The 21,074-nt window shown below is 42.3% G+C and overlaps 1 protein-coding gene across 2 annotated transcripts in view; it reads right to left on the bottom strand.

Annotated features, from left to right (window-relative positions):
- ZBBX (zinc finger B-box domain containing) overlaps nucleotides 1-21,074 on the bottom strand; it is a 39,845-nt gene that overhangs the window by 14,937 nt on the left and 3,834 nt on the right. For both annotated transcript variants that reach the window (XM_083504043.1, XM_083504044.1), the window contains exons 2-12: nucleotides 18,500-18,622; nucleotides 18,037-18,150; nucleotides 14,012-14,102; nucleotides 13,086-13,134; nucleotides 10,385-10,500; nucleotides 8,613-8,708; nucleotides 4,677-4,856; nucleotides 2,935-3,115; nucleotides 2,385-2,505; nucleotides 1,417-1,562; nucleotides 205-308 (exon numbers count right to left, since the gene is read on the bottom strand). In XM_083504043.1, coding sequence (XP_083360169.1) covers nucleotides 205-308; nucleotides 1,417-1,562; nucleotides 2,385-2,505; nucleotides 2,935-3,115; nucleotides 4,677-4,856; nucleotides 8,613-8,708; nucleotides 10,385-10,500; nucleotides 13,086-13,134; nucleotides 14,012-14,102; nucleotides 18,037-18,150; nucleotides 18,500-18,567 — 1,266 coding nt within the window. In that variant the 5' untranslated portion in view covers nucleotides 18,568-18,622. The remainder of the gene's footprint in view (nucleotides 1-204; nucleotides 309-1,416; nucleotides 1,563-2,384; nucleotides 2,506-2,934; nucleotides 3,116-4,676; nucleotides 4,857-8,612; nucleotides 8,709-10,384; nucleotides 10,501-13,085; nucleotides 13,135-14,011; nucleotides 14,103-18,036; nucleotides 18,151-18,499; nucleotides 18,623-21,074) is intronic.

The following is a 21,074-nucleotide window of genomic DNA, read 5'->3' on the forward strand; positions in this document are numbered from 1 at the left end:
CACCTCGCTTCGTGCTACTGCGGTCAACCGTGGGTTTGTTAAAACAAGCCTGTCAAGTTAACTGTCACGGGAATGCAGACAAAGGAAATTGTATGTGGTGGGTGATCCCATTTGTACACATTTATGCTACTGTATATTTTGTGAAGTCTACTAAGCGCAACAAATGAAACTGAACTTGCACTAGCCAGGCAATAAAACACTTACGTCTTCAAGGACCCTGATTTCCAGAGAGGACTCAACGTTTGCAAGAAGTGCCTCGGGCTCTTCTCCTTTGGAAACATCTGCCCAGTACTTTTTCATTTCTTTAGCTGGAATTAAAAATTAAAACTCTGCCAGTGTTTGTATTTTAGATTTGTACTAAATAATTGTTCTTACGCAGCTGCGAAATTGCAGTGCCAGCCATTCCAGTCTGTTGAGGAAGCGCTAATGGCAAGGTATTCTCTTGTTCTAGGTGTGAATAATTGAAAGCATTAGGGTAGTACGCTTTGTGCTAAGCAGGAACATCCCTATCTGTAGTAACAATGTGTGATAACAGCTCAGTGAATGGGGGGGAAATGCTGAAAACATGGAGAATCAAAAGGATAGGATGATGGCTCAACAGCAGTATAATTTCACAAGAAAAGTAAGTGCGGTGGGCAGAGCGATGGATGGAGCCAGAGACAAAAAAAAAACCCCAAACCCCATTATGGATTAACTAATCTGGATAAGGTTGGTAACAAGGGATTGTCTGGCGAAAGGAAAAATTTTAAGGACTCGCCTGGACAATGTATTTCCAGTTTCATTTCTGATATTACAGTGTAATATGTAACCGACACATGAAGTTTTTAAGGGAAAAGCCAAGAGCCTTTCTCAAGAACAATCACCTAAACACCCCTAAATTCACTGGTTCTAAGGACACCCATATTCACTTGTCTCCTACCAGATTTTATCAGCCATGTGGAGTCGGCAAATATACAAAAAAGGAAATATTAAAGCACCCTGTATCTACAGACTTTGCAGACTGGAAGCATTGAAAGGGTATTAAGATCTCACAAACTGAAGAAAAATACATTTGCAATAGCTGGCTTTTGTCAAGCCCAACCTTCTCAATTCCTGCATCGCTCAGGACTGGGTGACACAACCATTTTCATATGGGGAGAGTGGGTTAATGTACTTCAAATATTATCCTTTCTGGGCAAGGTATGAAATGACTGCACAATAGCTTCACCTCACACTCCCAACTTTCCATACCACCATTTGCGTGTTGGTGCAACTGCATCTTAATTTAACTTTGTAAATTGTCAAATTGCTTTTTGGGAATTCAGTATGTCCCAATTGCAATTATTCCATAAACCTGATTAGCCATTCAGATTCTTGATGTAGCTTGCCACTGGGAGCATAAAAGTACTCTATAACGGATTGAGAAGCCCAGCAAACCTTCAAAACGAGCAAATGCTATATCATCGTCTTCATCATCATCATCCTCTCCTCCAACCCAAGTGTCATCAGGTTCATTAATCTGCGGCTTTTCAAGTTTCAGTTCATCTGTTATAATACTATCTGGCAACTTATCAACTGGAGTTCTAAAAAAACAAAGAGGAGGGAAATGCTTTAAAACTGCAAGCCTATTATCACACTGTTACTCTTTTTGGTATGCACAGAGAATGTGAGAAAACTGATCCTGACTTCTCACAATGGTTATCTACTTCCAGACTGGGTCTTTTGCTGAGTCTCAGTCACAACACAAAGGCATAATGCCATGGTGCAGCACAAACATGCAGGATCCCAGAGAGACCAAAGCTGCTTTGCTCTTCCTCTGGTCCTGCTACTGTGAGTTAAACAATGGTTTGGTTCTTAGCGTGTCATCAGAACCCAGGCTTTCTGGTTTAACTCCTTTGGACAAATCACAAGATGAAACCCAAGAACAAACCTTGGTTTCAGCTCCCGATTCGTCTAGTGTGTGACAAATAACATGCCCGGGTTTCGATGACATGCTAAGCCAAACCACGGTTTAGCCCTGGTAGTGCAGCAGCAGCAGCAGGATCAGAGGAGGTGCAAAGGGGATGTGATTTCTTCTCAAGGGAACCACACACTTCTGCTTGTAGAAAGCCATGGTTTGGCTTAGTGTTTATGTGCAAATCTACTGAGATACTCAAGTTCAATTTATAAAATTGCAACCCTTCACAACATTTTCACTTTCAACACTTTCAGAATTATTGGTAACATTATACCCTAAGTTACCTTGACATCCATAAAGTCATTCCCAATAACCATTCTAAATCAGCAACTCCTTTCCCTATGAAGGAGTATTTTCCAATATTACTGCCTGAATACTTTGATTGCACTATTTTAGAATAAGCAATTAGATTAGAGTCCCTTGTGTATTGCAGCAATCCAGCGAATACCTTCTATGCTTCTTAATCAATAATCTTTCCATATACTTCAAGCCATCTTCCTTGAATTCAATTTCAATAGCTTTCTTCGCAACTGGAGGGCTTGTCTGCACCTGACAGGAACCAGTAGTTTCTATAACAATATAGAGAAAACTATCAGCTACCATTCAAACATATTAGGACATGCCTCACATTAATTCGCCAACAGTAGCTCTACAGCTCTGGCAGAACCAATGAGATTAACAATACTAAGAAAATAATTCAGAATTGATAATATTTAATAGCATAAAATGCAACTCATATTAGTGCAGCCCTTGACCAATACATGAAAACTGCAAGCCAAATGTGTAGGCTAAACCCCACAAGTAATCAGGGCAGTGAGGTGTCCCTTATATGAGTTCATGCCCAGGAATTTATTTAAATATTTCCCCACTTTTTGGACAATCGCTGTCATCATTCACAAGTCAAATACTGAGCTATCCTTGTGTCACGTGGAATACTTAGAATGTAAGCTAGATCAGCTTTCTTTTCCAAATATTATGTAGCAATTGTTAATCCTTACCTGGTCCAACCTGACAGGAACGTTCCTCCTTAGATTTCTGAGAGTGATTTCTACTTCTCCACTGATTCAGAGCTTCTTGAAAAGACTTTGCAGATTCTTCTTCGTCAAACACACCATGCAGTAAAGATCCACCACTCTGGCTCTCAGGCCTATCCTCCACAGAAGGTTCTGTAGATGCTTCCTGAATTAATTTCGAGAATTAATCTGGGTTAACCAAAATTCACCCATTTCTGATACATCCCAGTATGTCATTCGGTCACAAACCTGTTTTATACCAAACACTTGGAATATATAAAGCTTCCTGAATTTAAGGAAATCAGGTATTTAGAATAGAGTAACGTGGAGTAAGGGATGTGGGTGGCGCTGTGGGTTAAACCACAGAGCCTAGGACTTGCCGATCATAAGGTCGGTGGTTCGAATCCCCACGACGGGGTGAGCTCCCGTTGCTCGGTCCCTGCTCCTGCCAACCTAGCAGTTCGAAAGAACGTCAAAGTGCAAGTAGATAAATAGGTAGCGCTCTGGCAGAAAAGTAAATGGCGTTTCCGTGCGCTGCTCTGGTTCGCCAGAAGCAGCTTAGTCATGCTGGCCACATGACCCGGAAGCTGTATGCCGGCTCCCTCGGCCAATAAAGCGCCATGAGCCGCGCGCCCAGAGTCAGCCACGACTGGACCTAATGGTCAGGGGTCCCTCTAACTTTACCTTTAATGTGGAGTAAGCCTGGTATGTAAGCTTCAAAACGGACCAAGTTATCACTAATGCAATTCAAGACTGCATTAGGAAATCTCTATATATGACCACAATGGCCCTAAGCTAGTACAGTTATGCATACTCAAATCCAGTGAAATACTTGGAAACAGAGGGGAAATGGACTTTTCTTACTGGGTTAACTTCTGTTGCTTCTGGATGGCACTGTGCAATATTTGGAATGGTACCTCCTAGTCACTAGATTTTTTTCTGGTGGAAGAGCTGCCCCCTGCCATCCAGACCGACTGGCAGCTATGGAATATTCCCACCCATCCACCTCCTAAATTTTAAGAAAAACTACGGAAAGAATTAGCAGCCAAAAAAACACAGAACACTGCCCCAGGAGATGTGACATGCAATATAAGGCAAAGAATCAACCAAACTGTTTGGGGGTTCCCTTGACTTGTAACAAAATCTCAGTCCCCGCATCTAGTTAAAAGGGATAGGACTGAGCAAGATGAAAAACAGAAAGACTCCTGAAAAGAGAGAGAAAGAAATCAAAGTGCTGGTGGGGGGGGGGAACCAGACCCTGACCCAAGCATAAACTCTCAGCTCTGAAGGTACAGCCATTCTTGGAAAGCAGGGATGGTGGCTCCTCCTCTAGAAAAAAGTTGTATAGTATAGTGTATACTACACATTGTATAACTGTATAGTACACATTGTATAGTGTACAATGGCCACTAGAACCAATCAAGTGAAATATAAGTATATAGCCATACCCCTTCAAAAAATAACATTCTAACTAATGGACTAATTCAAGAGGTCAGAAATCCTCACCTTATTCTCCCCCAAGGAGAGAATCCTAAGATTTCCAGAATCAATTCCTGGGACTGAAAATGCCTCGAAAATTAACCACACCCTCAATAAACGGGTCCTTTGACTGGATGGCATCCATACCATAACAATTAAAAGGCCAGCTTTTTGCTGTGATTATGAAAAAGAAATTTCCGTAGAATTTAAAACAAACAACACTTCAGATGGTAAATTTCCTGAATTACCTCAATATTGTAGGCTGGCATTTTTGGTAAAGGTGAAGGAATGTCTGAAGTATTCGCTAATATATCATTAACTTCCTTCTTCAGTCCACTATTTATGCAGCCATTAGGTTCCTCCGGATTTATTGTTTTCAGGAACTGCTGAGCAGCCTCCAATTTCCTTACTGGTATACGTGCTTTTGCCTACAGAAAAAAGTAAGTAATATATTGAATTCAAAACAAAAACAGATACTTTGCATAACCAACAAGAGGAGACTACAGATATGCTGCCTGGATCTTCTACTGCAGTACACAAAATAGCAGATCAGGTATGGGAAATCTCTGGCCATCTAAATGTATCCAAACTCCCATCATCCCTGATCATTGGACATGCTTGCTAGGGCTGAAAGCAACATCTAGACGGCCAAAGGTTCCCCAACTCCTGTAAGTAGATGTAGTCAACTAGGCATTTCTATTGCACTTGGAGGCTTCTATTCTGGATTTCCAAAAAAAATCCCTGTTCCCAGGAATTTCACCCATTGTTTCAAGAGTGAGTCGAGTGGAGAAGGATCAGAAGTAGACAATCGAAGAGGCAACTGTCTACACATTGCTGAAATGTTTTGGAACATAATCTAGGCTATCACTCGACGAAAAGCAAGGTAGAATTAGTAAGACTAGGGATTTATCATTTAGCAATAGTTTGTGTAGAAGCAGAAATTACCAGCAGAAGCATGTAATGGGAGAAAATAGTACTGAAACAGCAGTCAGAGAATGCACAGGCTGGTTCACATATAACATGTTCAGTTCTCCAGTTTGGAAGACTGAGAACATAGCATTTTATGTGCTCCTTCCTCCTTTCGTGCACTCAGGCTCACATTTGCTACTTCCTGGTTCTGTTGCAACTGAACTGGCAAACTATCTTTGCACTTGCTCTCTCCCAAACAGGACTAGAAACCAGCTTCCATGTATGATTCCTGGTCCTAATTTGGAGGACAAACCCAAGTCATAGATGACCAGTACAAATGTAATGGCAAAGTTCAGCTTGACTGATCTTTTTTTTTTTTTTAACTGACTCTTGGGAGTGTTTAAGGAATGGGTAGGCAAACTAAGGCCAGGGGGCCAAATCCGGCCCAGTCATGACCTAGAAGTGGGAACCAGGGAAGAGGCTCTTTTCGGTAGTGGCACCCGCCCTGTGGAACGCCCTCCCACCAGTTGTCAAAGAGAAAAACAACTACCAGACTTTTAGAAGACATCTGAAGGCAGCCCTCTTTAGGGAAGCTTTTAATGTTTGACAGACTATTATTTAATGTTTGACAGACTATTGTATTTTAATATTTTGTTGGAAGCTGCCCAGAGTGCCTGGGGAAACCCAGTCAGATGGGCAGGGTATAAATAAATTAATAATAATAATAATAATAATAATAATAATAATAATAATAATAATTATTATTATTATTATTATTATTATTATCATTATCATTATCATCATCATTACTTTCTAAATCCGGCCTGTGGACGGTCCAGGAATCAGCGTGTTTTTACATGAGTAGAATGTGTCCTTTTATTTAAAATGCATCTCTGGGTTATTTGTGGGGCATAGGAATTCGTTCATATATTTTTTTCAAAATATAATCTGGCCCCCCACAAGGTCTGAGGAACAGTGGACTGGCCCCGTGCTGAAAAAGTTTGCTGAACCCTGGATTAAGGGAAGGAGGGATCATACAAGCCTATGGCACATATACCAACTCCCCTACCAGGAGACTGCACAATCAGAAAAATCACGTGTGATTCAGTCCAATGAAACGAACAGGATAAAAAAGGCAACTATTCAACGAAGTTGTTGTTTCATGTGTGCGTGTGAATCTGCAAAAATGGCTTGCGGCTACTTAAAAAAAACTAACTGGAGAATATTCAAGTCAATTCTACAGGTAACAGGGTGTTGTATTGCATATCCATGTGGCAGATGATGAACTGGAGCCACTAATCATTCCTCTTCCAAGCTTTGGAGAGCAGTACTCCAAGCAGATGCTCCAACAGAATCAACAGCCCCAGTAACGCACTGTGTAAATTCTTTCTCTCTTCTGTAGGAATTAGTGAATACTCTTTTATGTTACGAAGAGGCAGTCTAATTGCTTTGCTTTGCGTTGCCTGTTATGTTCAGCATCTGACTTTCTCTACTCTGCTGACTTTTAGATTCTCTCTCTCTCTCTTACACATCTGTCCTCATTCTTTTCTACATGCACAGAGGCACCCTTAGCTATTCTTTGGGAGTAGCAGAGTAGCAAACGCTTTGAGAATTTGTTTTCGGCAATAAAAAACAGAAAGGCAAATAAACTACAAGTGTCACTTCTAGGCCATGCAAGTGTCCCCTCATGCTCATTCAGATAATTGTTGTTATAATTATTGTTTTTATTATTTTTTAAAAAAAAGAAACATCAGACTGCATTAAAGGGTGGCAAACTTCACTCTGAAATAAGGCAAAGGAGGAAAAATCAGTTAAAAATATTTCATGGAAGGGTGAGGAACTGCATCCTAAAGTCTCCAATCAGATCACAAAGCAAGGCTACATATGGCAAGAGAAAAGTTGATGGAAAAAATGTTATTAATTCTCCTTTATTTCCCTGCAAAGGACAAAGCTTATACTCTCTCCAGCCACCTCCCCATTTTTCATTTTCCCTTTCAGAGGCCCTGTCCCCTCCCTGTGTACAACTTTGAGGACATTAACTTCTCCCTTTTCTTCTTTTCCGACCCTTTAATGTTGCCAATTCTTTCCCCCTTTGTACAATTACATGCCCCAGAATTTCTGCACCAGAACTGTGGCAATGCCATGTATTTGGAAACAGATTGCGTTTTGTAGTGCTGAATGCACTAAATCTTCAAACGTTATGCCTTTGGTCACTGGGGGATAACTTACGGCAGGTACAGGAGCTTGTTAACGTCTATTATGGAGCCTTATTTCAGCTCCCTCTCCTCCACCGAATGACAAGCCAATTTCCTATACTATTTGCTAAGGTTCAGACAACAAACTCTCAACTCCACCTTTCAGAGACAGTCTCTGCTACTGTTGATGACCGTATTGTGATGTATATAGTTTCACTCAACAGCGTATCATAAGTGTTGTTAAGCCACATTCCTGGATGGCTTTGAGTCATGCTTGGTGGAACAATGGCATGAGACACTGTGGCAATCAAGGATGGAACAAGAGCCCCCCTGGATCAGACCAAAGGCCCACCCAGTGTAACATATTCCTCCTCATAGCTGCCAGCCACATACCTCCAGGAACCCCAAAAGTAGGGTCCGGAGGCAAATCCCTTTCCCACTGTTGCACCCCAGCATACTGTGCATTCTCATGCGCTTCCCCAACATTTCGCACACATACTGCTTTCTATGCAGAGAGGAAAAATGCTTCTGTTTTAGGAGCATTCACCTCTCTACAAAGACTCAAAGGGCCTCCCTCTGAGAATCAGCTAGTCGTCAGAGAGCTTCTCTGAAGGCCTGTTGATTTGCGGTTACAGCCACTTCGACAATCACCTGACAAGTGTCAATCACCTTCTTTAAAAACCTAATTATGGCCACACATTTCCAGTCTTGTCTTCTGAGTTTTCAGTTGGTTTGTAATTGTTTCTATATAAACAGTTGTTTCTATATAAGCAATTTGTCTAAGAATAAATGCAGAAAAAATGACCTCAGCACAGCAAAAAGGTACGACAACTAAAGATGCTCCTGGAATTGCAAGCATAAATAAATGAATTAAATGAATGAATGAATGAATGAATGAATGAATGAATAAAAAAGCAGAAAATAATAAATGCAGAAAAGGATCCCAACAAAAGGATTTCTACATGGGACAACTAAAGGAGCTCCTGGAATTGTGATTAATAATAATGGCGATGAGATGTGTGCCTCCTTCGAGAGGATTATTGTACAATCATAACATAAAAACTTTTGAAAGCAACATACCTGCAAAGAAGTAGTTCTGTGGAGCTTAAGTGCCCCCTTCTGGTGCACTCTGGCAAAGCAGCTAGGACAGTAATCTTCTCCGCACTCTAAGCACACCTTGGAAAAAAGAAAATGAAGGCATAAACATGAACTAGCAGCAAAGCTCTCTGCATGTCTATCTGAAGAAAGCCCCACTGAGTTCGTTGAGACCTAAGTCCCAGGGAAGTGTGCATATAAGATTGTAGCCTAAGGTTAATAACACAGCTTTCATTGTCTCATCACAGCTCACGATGGGAAGCTAAAAACTGAAGGCAGAAAGTGACAAGTGTGAAGTGGGATTTCAAGTTTGCAACTGGTGTTCAGTCAGGCTGTCACTTTAATTAAAACGTCACCCCAATTAGGTACAACTCTATCTCACCTAAACAAATTATTGTGCCATTGTCTGCATCTATCTGGGGGAAGCTTACATTTTAAACAGACCGAACTTGGGATTAAACGTTTTCTCCGTTGATTTATTATAAACATTACCTTAAGGGCCTTTCTAGGCATTTTATAGCACATGCACTTCTTGCGTCTTTTGCTGCATGGGAGCCAGATAATTTAGAAAGCCCCAAATAATTTGGGACTTGCTTTCCAGAGTGCCTCTCTCCCTACTGTCTGAGCATTGAAGGACTCAGTTGTGGAAGCCTTCTTGATGGTGTTGCACTCTTAGTTAGTAGCCCCCTTCCAGTGGAATCGCCTTTGTCAGATCCCGCATTGAAATCAGAGGGGGCAGGTTAGCCGTGACTAAGTCAAGTCTCATGGATCTGAATGAAAGTTCAAGTTTTAAGCTAACTTGGGGGTGGGGCTTGATGGAGAGTCAAAGCCAGCACTGCTCTCTTAGCCCTGCCACTCATAATGCCAGGGTGGAAAGATGGGCAGGAAAAAATACCCACTCGCTGCACCAGCTCCAAGGCTGGCAGAGTGAAGAAGCCAGGACTGTTCCCTTTGCTATCAACAGGATGGCATCCAGATCAGCCAGGTAACTCTCAAAGTTTTGGGAAGCTATATACACCTTACAATAGTGTGGAGGTTTGAACAGCTTGACAGAAAAGGCTAAAAGAACACAGCACTGTGTCTCACATAAGCAGCAAAACAAGTTCGACAATTGTAATGTTTTTCCTTTAAATTTCAACCATTTGTATATCACTTAATCATAGTCATGGTATGCAGGAAGGGAAGCTTAAAATGAGGTGAAATGATAAAATCAGAATTCATGTTCCTATTAATGATCACTATGTTCTATATTGGTCCATCCAACGACAATGGGTAGATCACTGCCAGTTTTTTTATACTGTGAGTAGATCGCTGTCTGTTGGGAGTTGGACGTCCCTGTTCTATAGATTCCACAACTATGTGATCTATTGAAGATGGGTTGGGCATGGAAAAAGGCAACTGTATGGGATCTATATGCAAAATATATTAGTAGGCCCCACTATGGTATTAAGGAAGCAAGACAGGAAACAGATATGAACACAGTATAGTATGAATTACTGGGGGGATGGGGCAGAGAGAGAGATTGTAGAATAATGTCTGAATCGTCTGAACAATATAGGACAGGTATTTTAACCTCCTCTTTATGAAGGGGCTAGTCTGAAATGCAAACAGTGATAGTGTTTTATTCAATACAGGGGCACTTACCAGCCTTCATAGGCATTAAACAAAACCCCACCACAGAGAAATATTTTAAAAATATTTCAAGAGCACACTGAACTAACAAGTGCGGCTATTCTTCCTTTCTTTCACGTACTTACCAAGAGCGCAGTCTTTGTCTCACACTGCCCACATGCCTTTCCCTTCACTTTGGGCTTTTCAGGGGCTGCATCTTTTGCTACTTTACTTGCAAGCGGCTGCTTAGCTGGCTCTGGAGCTGCAAAATGTAGTAGAGCATTGTTGCTGCTGTTGTTTTAAGCCATAAACTGTACAGAGCGTGGATTAAAACGAGGCACTGATGGGGAATGATCTGTATGAGAGGTGGAAGCATCTGGACAAACTACAGTGCACATGTGGACTCAGAGAATTAAAACCCACAGGTTTATAGGATACTGTTAGATCACTAGATAAAAATGAAGTAACAAGACAAGAGCTTGTTTGTGTTCAGATAAAAACATCCCAGTTGGATGGCAAAGACTTCAGTCTACAATTTTATTACTTAACTGCAACTCATTTTAACAATAATGGCTGGTGTGGCAAGAAAGACCCTTAGATCTGCTCTCCTGACTCGGGTGTCACTACAGCTTCCCTGGATGGTGGTGAGGTTGGGGCCATGAAGCAAATTGGCTGCCCCATTGCATCCATGCAGCCCTAACCACACTGATGCCCTGCCCCCACGCCATCCAGGTAGGCTTGCCTTATTCATAAAAATATTTATTGATCACTTCTCATAATAAGTATCAGAGCAGTTTACAGCAGTATACAGTTGTACCTTGGATCCCAAATGCCTTGCGAGTCGAACGTTTTGGCTCCCGAACACCGCAAACCCGGAAGTGAGTGTTCCAGTTTGCAAACGTTCTTTGGAACCCAAACATCTGACGCAGCTTCCAATTGGCTGCAGGAGCTTCCCACAGCCAATCGGAAGCCGCACCTTGGTTTCCAAACGTTTTGGAAGTCAAACAGACTACCGCAACGGATTCCGTTTGACTTCCGAGGTACCACTATTTATGTAAAACCAAACAGCCATATAAACATTTTAAATTTGAAAATCAACAAACTATTGTTGAAAGATATATTCGCAACTGCCTGCATGAGCCTGACAGAATAGAATTTTTTTCTGTGAATGTTTAAAAGTCGAAACACAAGGTGTCGGTTGAACCTCTGTTGGCAAGAGTATTCCACAAAACTGAGCCTTGGAAACTAAAGGCTTGGTTTTCTTGTTGCCATCAAACGAGCCTCGTGAACTCGGGGAATGACAAACAACACTGACTAAAGCTCTAGCGATGCTGATGTCAGGAAGGCAGCTATATGGCTTCAAATGTGTTATAATTAGACTTCAAAATAGTCTGAGGCACTAAAAATATCTGATGTACCTCAATTTATAATAAGATTTTTTCAGCGTATTCCTTATGGCTTATGCAACTTGTTAGGTTTATTTGGGCAGTAGGTCAATGGGCCAAATATCAAGATTGGAGGAGGATACTTCTCCTGTATTCCAGAGTCTCGTGTTAATCCTTAAAACTGAATTCCACAGATACTGACCAAAAGTTCCCCCAAAGCTCAATTTATGTATTTATTTATTTAAATGGGTAGCCACTTTTCAAAAGAAAGTATTTTGTCAAGGTGGCATAGTCTGTCTAACCATTAGCCAAAGTTTTCAATGTAACTTGATTACAAGGTATAATGAAAACCCTGGGGAAAGATCATAGCTCAGTAGTAAGACACCTGTTTTTCATGCAAAGTGTCGCAGGTCTCAGTTAGGGCTGAGAAAGACTCCAGCCCCAAACCCAGGAGAGTCATTCTGGACTCACAGCTGTCCATGAAGGTGCAGGTCAATTCTGTGTCCAGCTCCATCTGGTATGCAGGCTGAGACACTACCTAACCACAGTTTTAGTTACAGGTAGGTAGCCGTGTTGGTATGCCATAGTCGAAACAAAATTTAAAAATTCCTTCCAGTAGCACCTTAGAGACCAACTAAGTTTGTTATTGGTATGAGCTTTCGTGTGCATGTAAGGTGCTACTGGAAGGAATTTTTAAATTTTGTTTTACCTACCCACAGACTGTCTCACCAAAGTAGTGCATGCTCTGGTTATCTCCCGCTTGGACTACTGCAATGCACTCTATGTGCGGCAACTTTTGAAGGTGACCCGGAAACTACAACTAATCCAGAATGCGGCAGCGAGACTGGTGACTGGGGGTGGCCGCCGAGAACCATATAACACCAGTCTTGAAAGACCTACATTGGCTCTCACTATGTTTCCAAACACAATTCAAAGTGTTGGTGCTGACCTTTAAAGCCCTAAACAACTTCAGCGCAGTATACCGGAAGGAGCGTCTCCACCCCCATCGTTCAGCCCAGACACTGAAGTCCAGCTCTGAGGGCCTTCTGGCGGTTCCCTCCCTGTGAGAAGTGAGGTTACAGGGAACCAGGCAGAGGGCCTTCTCAGTAGTGGCACCCACACTGTGGAACGCCCTCCCATCAAATGTCAAGGAAATAAACAACTATCTGACTTTTAGAAGACACCTGAAGGCAGCCTTCTTTAGGGAAGCTTTTAATGGCTGATGTTTTATCACTTCATTATTATTATTATCATAGATTCTGTTGGGAGCCGCTCAGAGTGACTGGGGAAACCCAGCCAGATGGGCAAGTATAAATAATAAATTATCATTATTATTATAGAGCCAGACAGTGTTGCCACACAGTGTTGACTATACTGAGCTAAATGGACCAATAGTCTGACTTGGTACAAGGCAGTTATCTATATTCCTATGACAGTTTTTCCAACATTAGCATCCTTTTACCTGGAATTTGTTCTTTGAGTATTCTTAGTTTTATCTTGCCTGATGAAACCTAGTTAAAATAAAAAGCAAAGAGCTATGTTAGACATGATTTAAAATCTGGGCTGATTTTAATGCCATTTTTGGTCATACTGACTGTTTTCTATTCATCTCATGTTAGCATGCATGTGGAATATAGTTGTCCAAGTAGTCAGATGTATTTCCACATCATGCAACAGACAGTTTTGAAGCATTTTACAATGTGGCCCAGAAAATCAGAATCTGGATGCACAACCGTGCTCAGAAGATTGCTTCTCCGAAAGGTTGATTCACATTCAGTGCTGGTTGATTAAAAAAAAATACTACCCAAAATGGCTTTTTAAAAAAATCCTCAAAAGTCGCCATATGAATCAGCCTAGGAGGGCTGGAAAATACTATCAAGTACATCAATAACTGCAAATACAGTGTCTTAGTCCACCCCCCACCCCCACTGCTAGCCTTGCATTCGTAACAACTTTGTAAACCTTTTTTCTCTCATTGTGCAACTGCAGCAGCAGCTGGTGGACAGAAAAACACTGGCAGAACAGCAAGAAAGAAAAATAAAATGAACAATGAAAACATACCCAGGAACAAGAAAGCATAACGTGGAATAAAAGCATAATAATTCTGAAGTGTTTCTCATTGGTGAAAATAACTTCAATCTGTTGCAACCCTGAAATTCAATGAAGCTACAAGCTAATGGGTCATTTGTAGGTGGTTTCTGCAATATTCAAAGCAAACTTATTCATAGGAGAGGGAAAAAACATCGCCCTTCTCCATTTCCTTGAAAGGTGGTGCAACAGAGATGGGGGAAACGGTTCAATTAATGGCTTTGCAGAGTTAGCAACCTTTTGAACAAAGCCCTAAGTTACAATAAGCCTACCTTATTGGAATTCTAGTGAGAGTCTTACCTTTCCAACATTCTCTTTGTTCTGCAACAACAGTTGGGGCTGCATGCCCAGGCCAGCTTGGCCTGATTTCCAGCGATATCCACTTGCTCGTCTATAAAAGTTCCAAAACTGCATTTGTACATGTTTTCAGATTAAGAAGAGGAATTTTTACTGCTCTCCTTTCCCCCTACCCTGCCAATACCAAAGGTATACTTCTAAAAACAGGGAAACAGAAGTATTGGGGGAGGGGGTGGTTTCCTAGATTCTTTACCTTTGGAATATAAATCTGACAAACACCAGCTGTAATGTGTTTTTGGCACAACTGAGGCCTTTGTGGCCCATTACTATGGCCTGCTGCTGCATTCTTTATTGTTATTACTGCTCATGTATTAATTAAAATGAGTGTGTCTGTCTTAGCTGGCTGCTATGCTATTTTTGAATAATAGGAATAACATCCATAAAAAAGAAGACCTATTCCGGCATTCTCTGTTCACATAATGAAAATCACAAGAGGGAGAGTGGAGTGCAATTCATATTATTATACTATGCTTGGAGTCTTCACAACTGGAATGCAGAAACTCAGGCCTAAGGGGCTGAATGCTGCCCTCCAGGCTTCCCTAGCTGCCCTCTGGGCCACTCCCCATGCCATACCTCACCCTGGTCCTGCTTCCATGACACCCCTGAAGTGCTTTTGCTTTAACAGAATGTGCCATTGAACTGCAATAATCCTCTTGCTTGCCTGGAGGGAGGTGTGTAAAAATACAGCTGTCCATAACTCAAACAAACTCCATTGTACAAAGGTAAGACTCACATCTGCTGTCCCGCCCATTTTCCCTTCTCACCACTGGGATGCAGCCCCAGGTGGGCCAGTTTTACTCTACACCAGGCTTCCTCAAACTTGGCCCTCCAGGTTTTTGAGACTACAATTCCCATCATCCTTGACCACTGGTCATGCTAGCTAGGGATGATGGGAGCTGTAGGCCAAAAACATCTGGATGACTTTCATCATGCCTGACAGGGCAAAGGATGTTACCCTATACTCCCAATACTGGCAGGAAGGGACTGGGAGCAAATTCATCCATTTGCAGCCATGCCGAGGCCTCGGCTTCTCCTCACAATTAAAACAGCACCAACCATTGGTTCAGTGAAGGTTTTTCTGTTTAAGGAAGGGCTGGAGAGGGAGATGGGCCTGCTGCTTCATCAAAGGGTGTCAGATAATTAAAACAAAAACAGAAAAGGAAGAGCAAATTGCTGCAGCTCACATGTTCATCTGTGGTCAGCAACAGAAATCAGCCAAGCAAATGCAATCTGTATCCATTCACATTGTTGTTTTTAAGAACACAAACAATACATAATTGATCACCGCCTGAAGCGTCTATAACCTGAAGCGCCTTTAACCCGAGGTACCACTGTACCCTTTTTAAAAAAATTAGGGGGGGAAAGCACTGGGTATAGCTAAGGATGTACGAAGGCATTCTTTTCTGTTCTGCCCTGTACTCATCACATGGAGTACTTTTTCTGTTCTATTGCAGTTCCACCAAAAACTACATTATCTGTCTTGCTGCACACTGGCAAAACTACGTTGTCATTATGTTAGTTCATGTGGGATATAAACACAGGAGCAGTCAATGACAACATTCCTAGAGTGTACATGTTAGAACATGGGGAGGGATGTCTGTCCAGCAAGCAGGTAAACTTCCTGGGGACGGACTTCCTCCGCATGTGACCAGAGGTGGGTGTGGCCTCACCTGTGCAGGTAATGACAAAAGCACAGGGCAGACAGCCATCTCTCTCTCTCTCTCTGCCATTTTCCTTCGATGAGGAAGCATGTAAAGATGCCCTCTTGGCTCTCAGCCAAGAGAGGAGATAAGGTCTATCTTGCAACAAGATAGATTCTAAGTATATGTAACCTTTTTAAGCCTGTCTGCCGTCTGGGATCATATTGTGAACAGATCGTGAGTAAACTCTTTATACTTTTATAAATACTGTGTTGTGTCTTGTATTTTAAGAGGGAACAAAGGGGAAATTACCAGAATAATTATTATAGAGGTTCTAGCGAACCTGTGCACACGTTACCGTTGCGAACTTAAAGGGGAATGTATATGAACTCTGCTGATATTTTGGGAACTTGTTAGCACAAGTTGGATAAGGATATAATTAGTCAGTATATCCTCTCCTGCACCCCAGAACATTCCCACAGTTCACCCCATTCATTTCAATGCAGAAAAAAAAGTTAATGCAAAAGGGGGAGGAATGCATTCAGAATGGATTGGTCTCCGTTCTGAAGATGGGACAACTAAATGAACACCAGCCATTTCTGTTCCTGAATTTTGTTAGAATTATCTGATATTCCTAGATGTAGCATGGCGACTATGACTATAAGGTTGAATAAGGTATGAATCAAGAAGACCTTGGGTTCAAGCCTTTGATATTACTAAACTAGGTGGCTTTATGCATTACGGAAGCCTTTCTCCCCCAGCTAGTCATGATTTCCTGACCATGTTCCCTCACATCCACTGCAAATTACAGGATTCTTAAACCTAGCATTTCCCAACTTTCAATACACTGTTAACATACAGTGGTACCTCGGAATGAGAACGGGATCCGTTCCGGAGCTCCGTTCGCATCCTGAACAGAACGTAAGACACGACTGCGGGTCGCGTTTTGCCGCTTCCGCGCATGATGCCATTTTGAGCGTCTGCGCATGCGCGAGCGGCGAAACCCGGAAGCGCTCAACCTGAAGCACATTCAACCCGAGGTATGACTGTACTGGGAAAAATCCCATTTAGAGAATATTAGTTGCTTCCAGTTCCAGTACTATTTTGCTCCTTTGCAAATGAACAGCAAAACAAATTGTTATGAACTAAAAAATGAAGTGCCATTGCTTTTAAAAAATGAGCTTCTCCTAGCTAGAATCCAGCATTAAATGTTCTGAGAAAGGATGCAGAAATTAATGATTATGATCCAAGGCAATTAGCAACACTTAACACTTAAACAGAACCATATATCTTGTTAAGCGCAGCAGAACACTAATGACTGCACCCTTGCAAAGCTCTTCTGAGAGAGGAAAGTTAGCATTATTATTCACATTACCGAGAAAGAGAAACAGATACAGAGAGGTTAATAAAAGTGGCTCTCGGAATTGAAGAGAAGAGTTACAGATATTCAGCGTTGTGCTTTGTCTGCAGAACATTTTGACTTCCTAAATGGATTCTATCAAATACAGAACAATTACAACTTCCTTGTGTTTTTTTGTAAATGCATGCATATGCACTTAAAACTCATATAGAATTGAGATTCTATTAAAAGATAATGACCGTTTCATGAACAATGAAGCACCCTGAAAGAATACCAAACAGAGTTCATTGGGTGAGAGTGGGGATTGAAATTGAATTCTGGTATCAAAATCCCAACAGCAGCAAAAGACAAAGGCTGCAATTCTACAAAGCAGTGTGCCAGCACAGGGCAGAAGCAGATACATAGTTGGGGGTTATCTTGATGTTTCTACATCTGCTGCTGGCACAGATGAATAGGCAAGCCACTTTTCAGTTTAAAATCCACTTTGCCCCTACGGCCAGATGAGGAACAATTGGAAGTTTTCACTTAGACTTCTTCCAGCTGAGCATAGAGCACCCCTGGAGACTGCACATAAGTGTCAGGGGGAAACCATGCCACGAGCTATTGGTTGTTGTTTTTTAAAAAAAGGAAAAGCACAAAAGCAATGTGAAATCTTACAGCTGTTATCCAACAGCAATTTTAATTGGCTGCTCTTTGTTTCAACCGATCTTATTTACTCAATTTTTTTAAAGTTATGTTGTTATGTATTTTAAGATGGTGATATCTTTTCCTGTGTAGATTTCTTGCACTGAAAGACACTTCGGGTGCAAACAGCAGGCAGGTGGAGTTTGAAATCAAATAATAATTAAAGAAAGAACTCTTGAGGAATACAACTCAACCCAGTCCCCAAAAGTGGGGGTTTGGGGTCGGGGGAGCAGGGGTTCACTAGAATCATCACTCTTAATTTCAAATCATTAAATTTCACCTACTCTCTCTCTTGTTTTTCTCTGCTCATGTTTGATTGTAGCTGCTGAAGTGTCTTCTCCATCTCTTTATTTTCAAGTTCCAGCTGAACCTTCTCCAACTGCAGCTCTCGTATACTTCTGAAGAGAGATTTAAGTTCAAACACCAAATTCAGATTTTCCTCCTCCCGTATACAATATAATATGATCAGCATGGTTCAGAAACAAGCAATTTTAAACCCATTTACTTGGAAGCAAATCCCATATGTTTCAACAGAAGTAACTCCCAAGCAAATTATTTTATGACAGTAGCCATAGGCTGCAATCCTATACATACATAACTAGGTGTGTAGAAACAACAACAACACCATTGAACTCATCATGCAGGTGATTGCTCTGTTCATAGTTATGAATAGCTTGCTTTCATGGTGCACATAAAAAGCCAATAGATTATCGAAGCACACGAGACAGTTACAGGAAATGAACTTACTTTGCTTTCAGTTTTACAGAGACTCCAGTTTTTGAACCAGGGAGAATCACAAAGTCATTGACGCTCATGATTGCCAATTGTCAAACAGTTACAGCGATACAAGAAGTTGTACAGACTTGATATCTGCTCAGAAATGAAAAAATAAATAAATAAAGGCAATATCCATAACCCGTTACCAATTCCAACTATATTTTTAAAAAGGGAAATAGGAAAGCCAATCACTCATTTTGGCACACGAAGAACAGAGTGCCCTATAGCAACTATGATGCAGCAACATGCTAAAATCGTCTTTACTTGGGTGTAGATCCCAATGAATTCAGTAGTACTTTCTCCCAAACAAGCATTCAGGGAATTGCAGGCACAGGCTAATTCAATGTGTGTTTACCCATAAGAAAGCCCCACTAAGCCTGTGCATATGGCGAACTGGACAAAGCTGGATTACGCCACACATGCTAAATTGTTTTAAAATAAAATTCTAAAAAATAATATATTTGTTAAGGTACTGTTCTAATGCTTTTTTGCAGCAGCAGATGCAACACAGTTACTGTTACAGAATTTGGGGTGTGTGTGCTTACTATATGAGAAAAGGGACGTGGGTGGCACAAGGGACACGGGTGGTGCTGTGGTCTAAACCACTGAGCCTAGGGCTTGCCAAACAGAAGGTCGGTGGTTCGAATCCCTGCGACGGGGTGAGCTCCCGTTGTTCGGTCCCTGCTCCTGCCCACCTAGCAGTTCGAAAGCACATCAAGTGCAAGTAGATAAATACCGTATTTTTCGCCCCATAGGACGCACCGGCCCATAGGACGCACCTAGTTTTTTGGGGGGGAAATAAAGGAGAAAAAATTATTTCCCCCCCAGGTGCGGGGCTGGGGCGGGGGAAGCCCGAGCTTCCCACGACCCCAGCCCCCAGGACAGGCTGCTATCCGCAAGTCGTGGGAGAGCTGCGCGAAGCCCGAAGCTTGGGGCGTGCTGAACTCAGCGTGCCTCAAGCTTCTGGGTGCCGGCAAGCTCTCCGCTAGCCGTGGGAGAGTCACGCGGCTCTCCCACGGCTAGCGCTGCGCGAAGCCCGAAGCTTGGGGCATGCTGAGCTCAGTGCGCCCCAAGCTTCTGGGTGCCGGCAAGCTCTCCGCTAGATGTGGGAGAGCTGCGCGACTTTGCGCGGCTCTCCCATGGCTAGCGGAGGGCTGCGCGAAGCCCGAAGCTTGGGGCGTGCTGACCTCAGTGCGCCCCAAGCTTCTGGGTGCTGGCAAGCTCTCCGCTAGCCGTGGGAGAGCTGCGTCTCCCACGGCTAGCCGATAGCTTCCTGAAGCCTGGAGAGCGAGAGCGGTCAGTGCGCACTCCAGGCTTCAGCGAAAGCCTGCATTCGCCCCATAGGACGCACACACATTTCCCCTTCATTTTTGGAGGGGAAAAGGTGCATCCTATAGGGCGAAAAATACGGTAGGTACCGCTCTGGCGGGAAGGTAAATGGTGTTTCCGTGCGCTGCTCTGGTTCACCAGAAGCGACTTAAGTCATGCTGGCCACATGACCCGGAAGCTGTCTGCCAACAAACGCCGGCTCCCTCGGCCCATAGAGCAAGATGAGCGCTGCAACCCCCGAGTCGTCCGCGACTGGCCCTAATGGTCACGGGGTACCTTTACCTTTACCATATGAGAAAGCATAATTCTGTTAATCACTGTCACAAGAACATCAGAAGAGCCTTGCTGGATCAGACGAAAAGCCCGTCCTAGTCTAACATCCTCTCCTCAGTGGCCAGCAAGGTGCCTATGGGAAGCCCCAAGGAAGGACCTAGATGCAACAGCAAAATCTCTCCATTTGTGGTTCCCAGCAACTGGAATGCCAGCTGCCTCTGACAGTGGAAGCAGAACCTTGTCATTACGGCTAGGGCCGGACTCATGGAATTCCACATTCATGGAAGCTGCCAACACTGTTGAATTTCCAATACCAGTTAAAGACTTGAGTTACAGATGGGTAGCCGTGTTGGTCTGCCATAGTCAAAATAAAAAAAATTTCCTTCCTGTAGCACCTTAAAGACCAACTAAGTTAGTTCTTGGTATAAGCTTTCGTGTGCATGCACACTTCTTCAGATACACTCACACAGGCCTTTGGAAGATTGGATGGTTACATTTTGATGAGGTTCTTAATTTCTCTCTCCTTAATATGCCATTGCTTTTACATTAGGGTTGCCATATTTCAAGAAGTGAAAATCGAGACAAAAAAATGTTGATTTTTTTTGGCGGGGATCGCCCAAAGAAAGTTGCTGAGATTTGGGGGGGGGGGACATTTCCAAAACCCGGACATTTTGCCAATTCCATCAGTTATTACTTAAATTGTACCCTGCTGTGAAATCGCTCTACAATGAAGAGATGTCTAAATATATTTAAAATAAATAAAATAGCTATACAGCACTAAAAACGAGTACAGGATACACTTGACGAAGGTATGCTTTTTTAAAAAAAAAACTAGAGTAATTTAATCCAACTAGATTAAGCTTATATAGTAAACAGAATTAGATGTGTAGGAATTAAATATGTAGAACAAATGGTAATATTGGCCCCTATAGTGATGATCATC

This window comes from Podarcis liolepis (assembly GCF_965112155.1).
Source record: "Podarcis liolepis genome assembly, chromosome: 5".
In the NCBI taxonomy this organism is placed as follows: domain Eukaryota; kingdom Metazoa; phylum Chordata; class Lepidosauria; order Squamata; family Lacertidae; genus Podarcis; species Podarcis liolepis.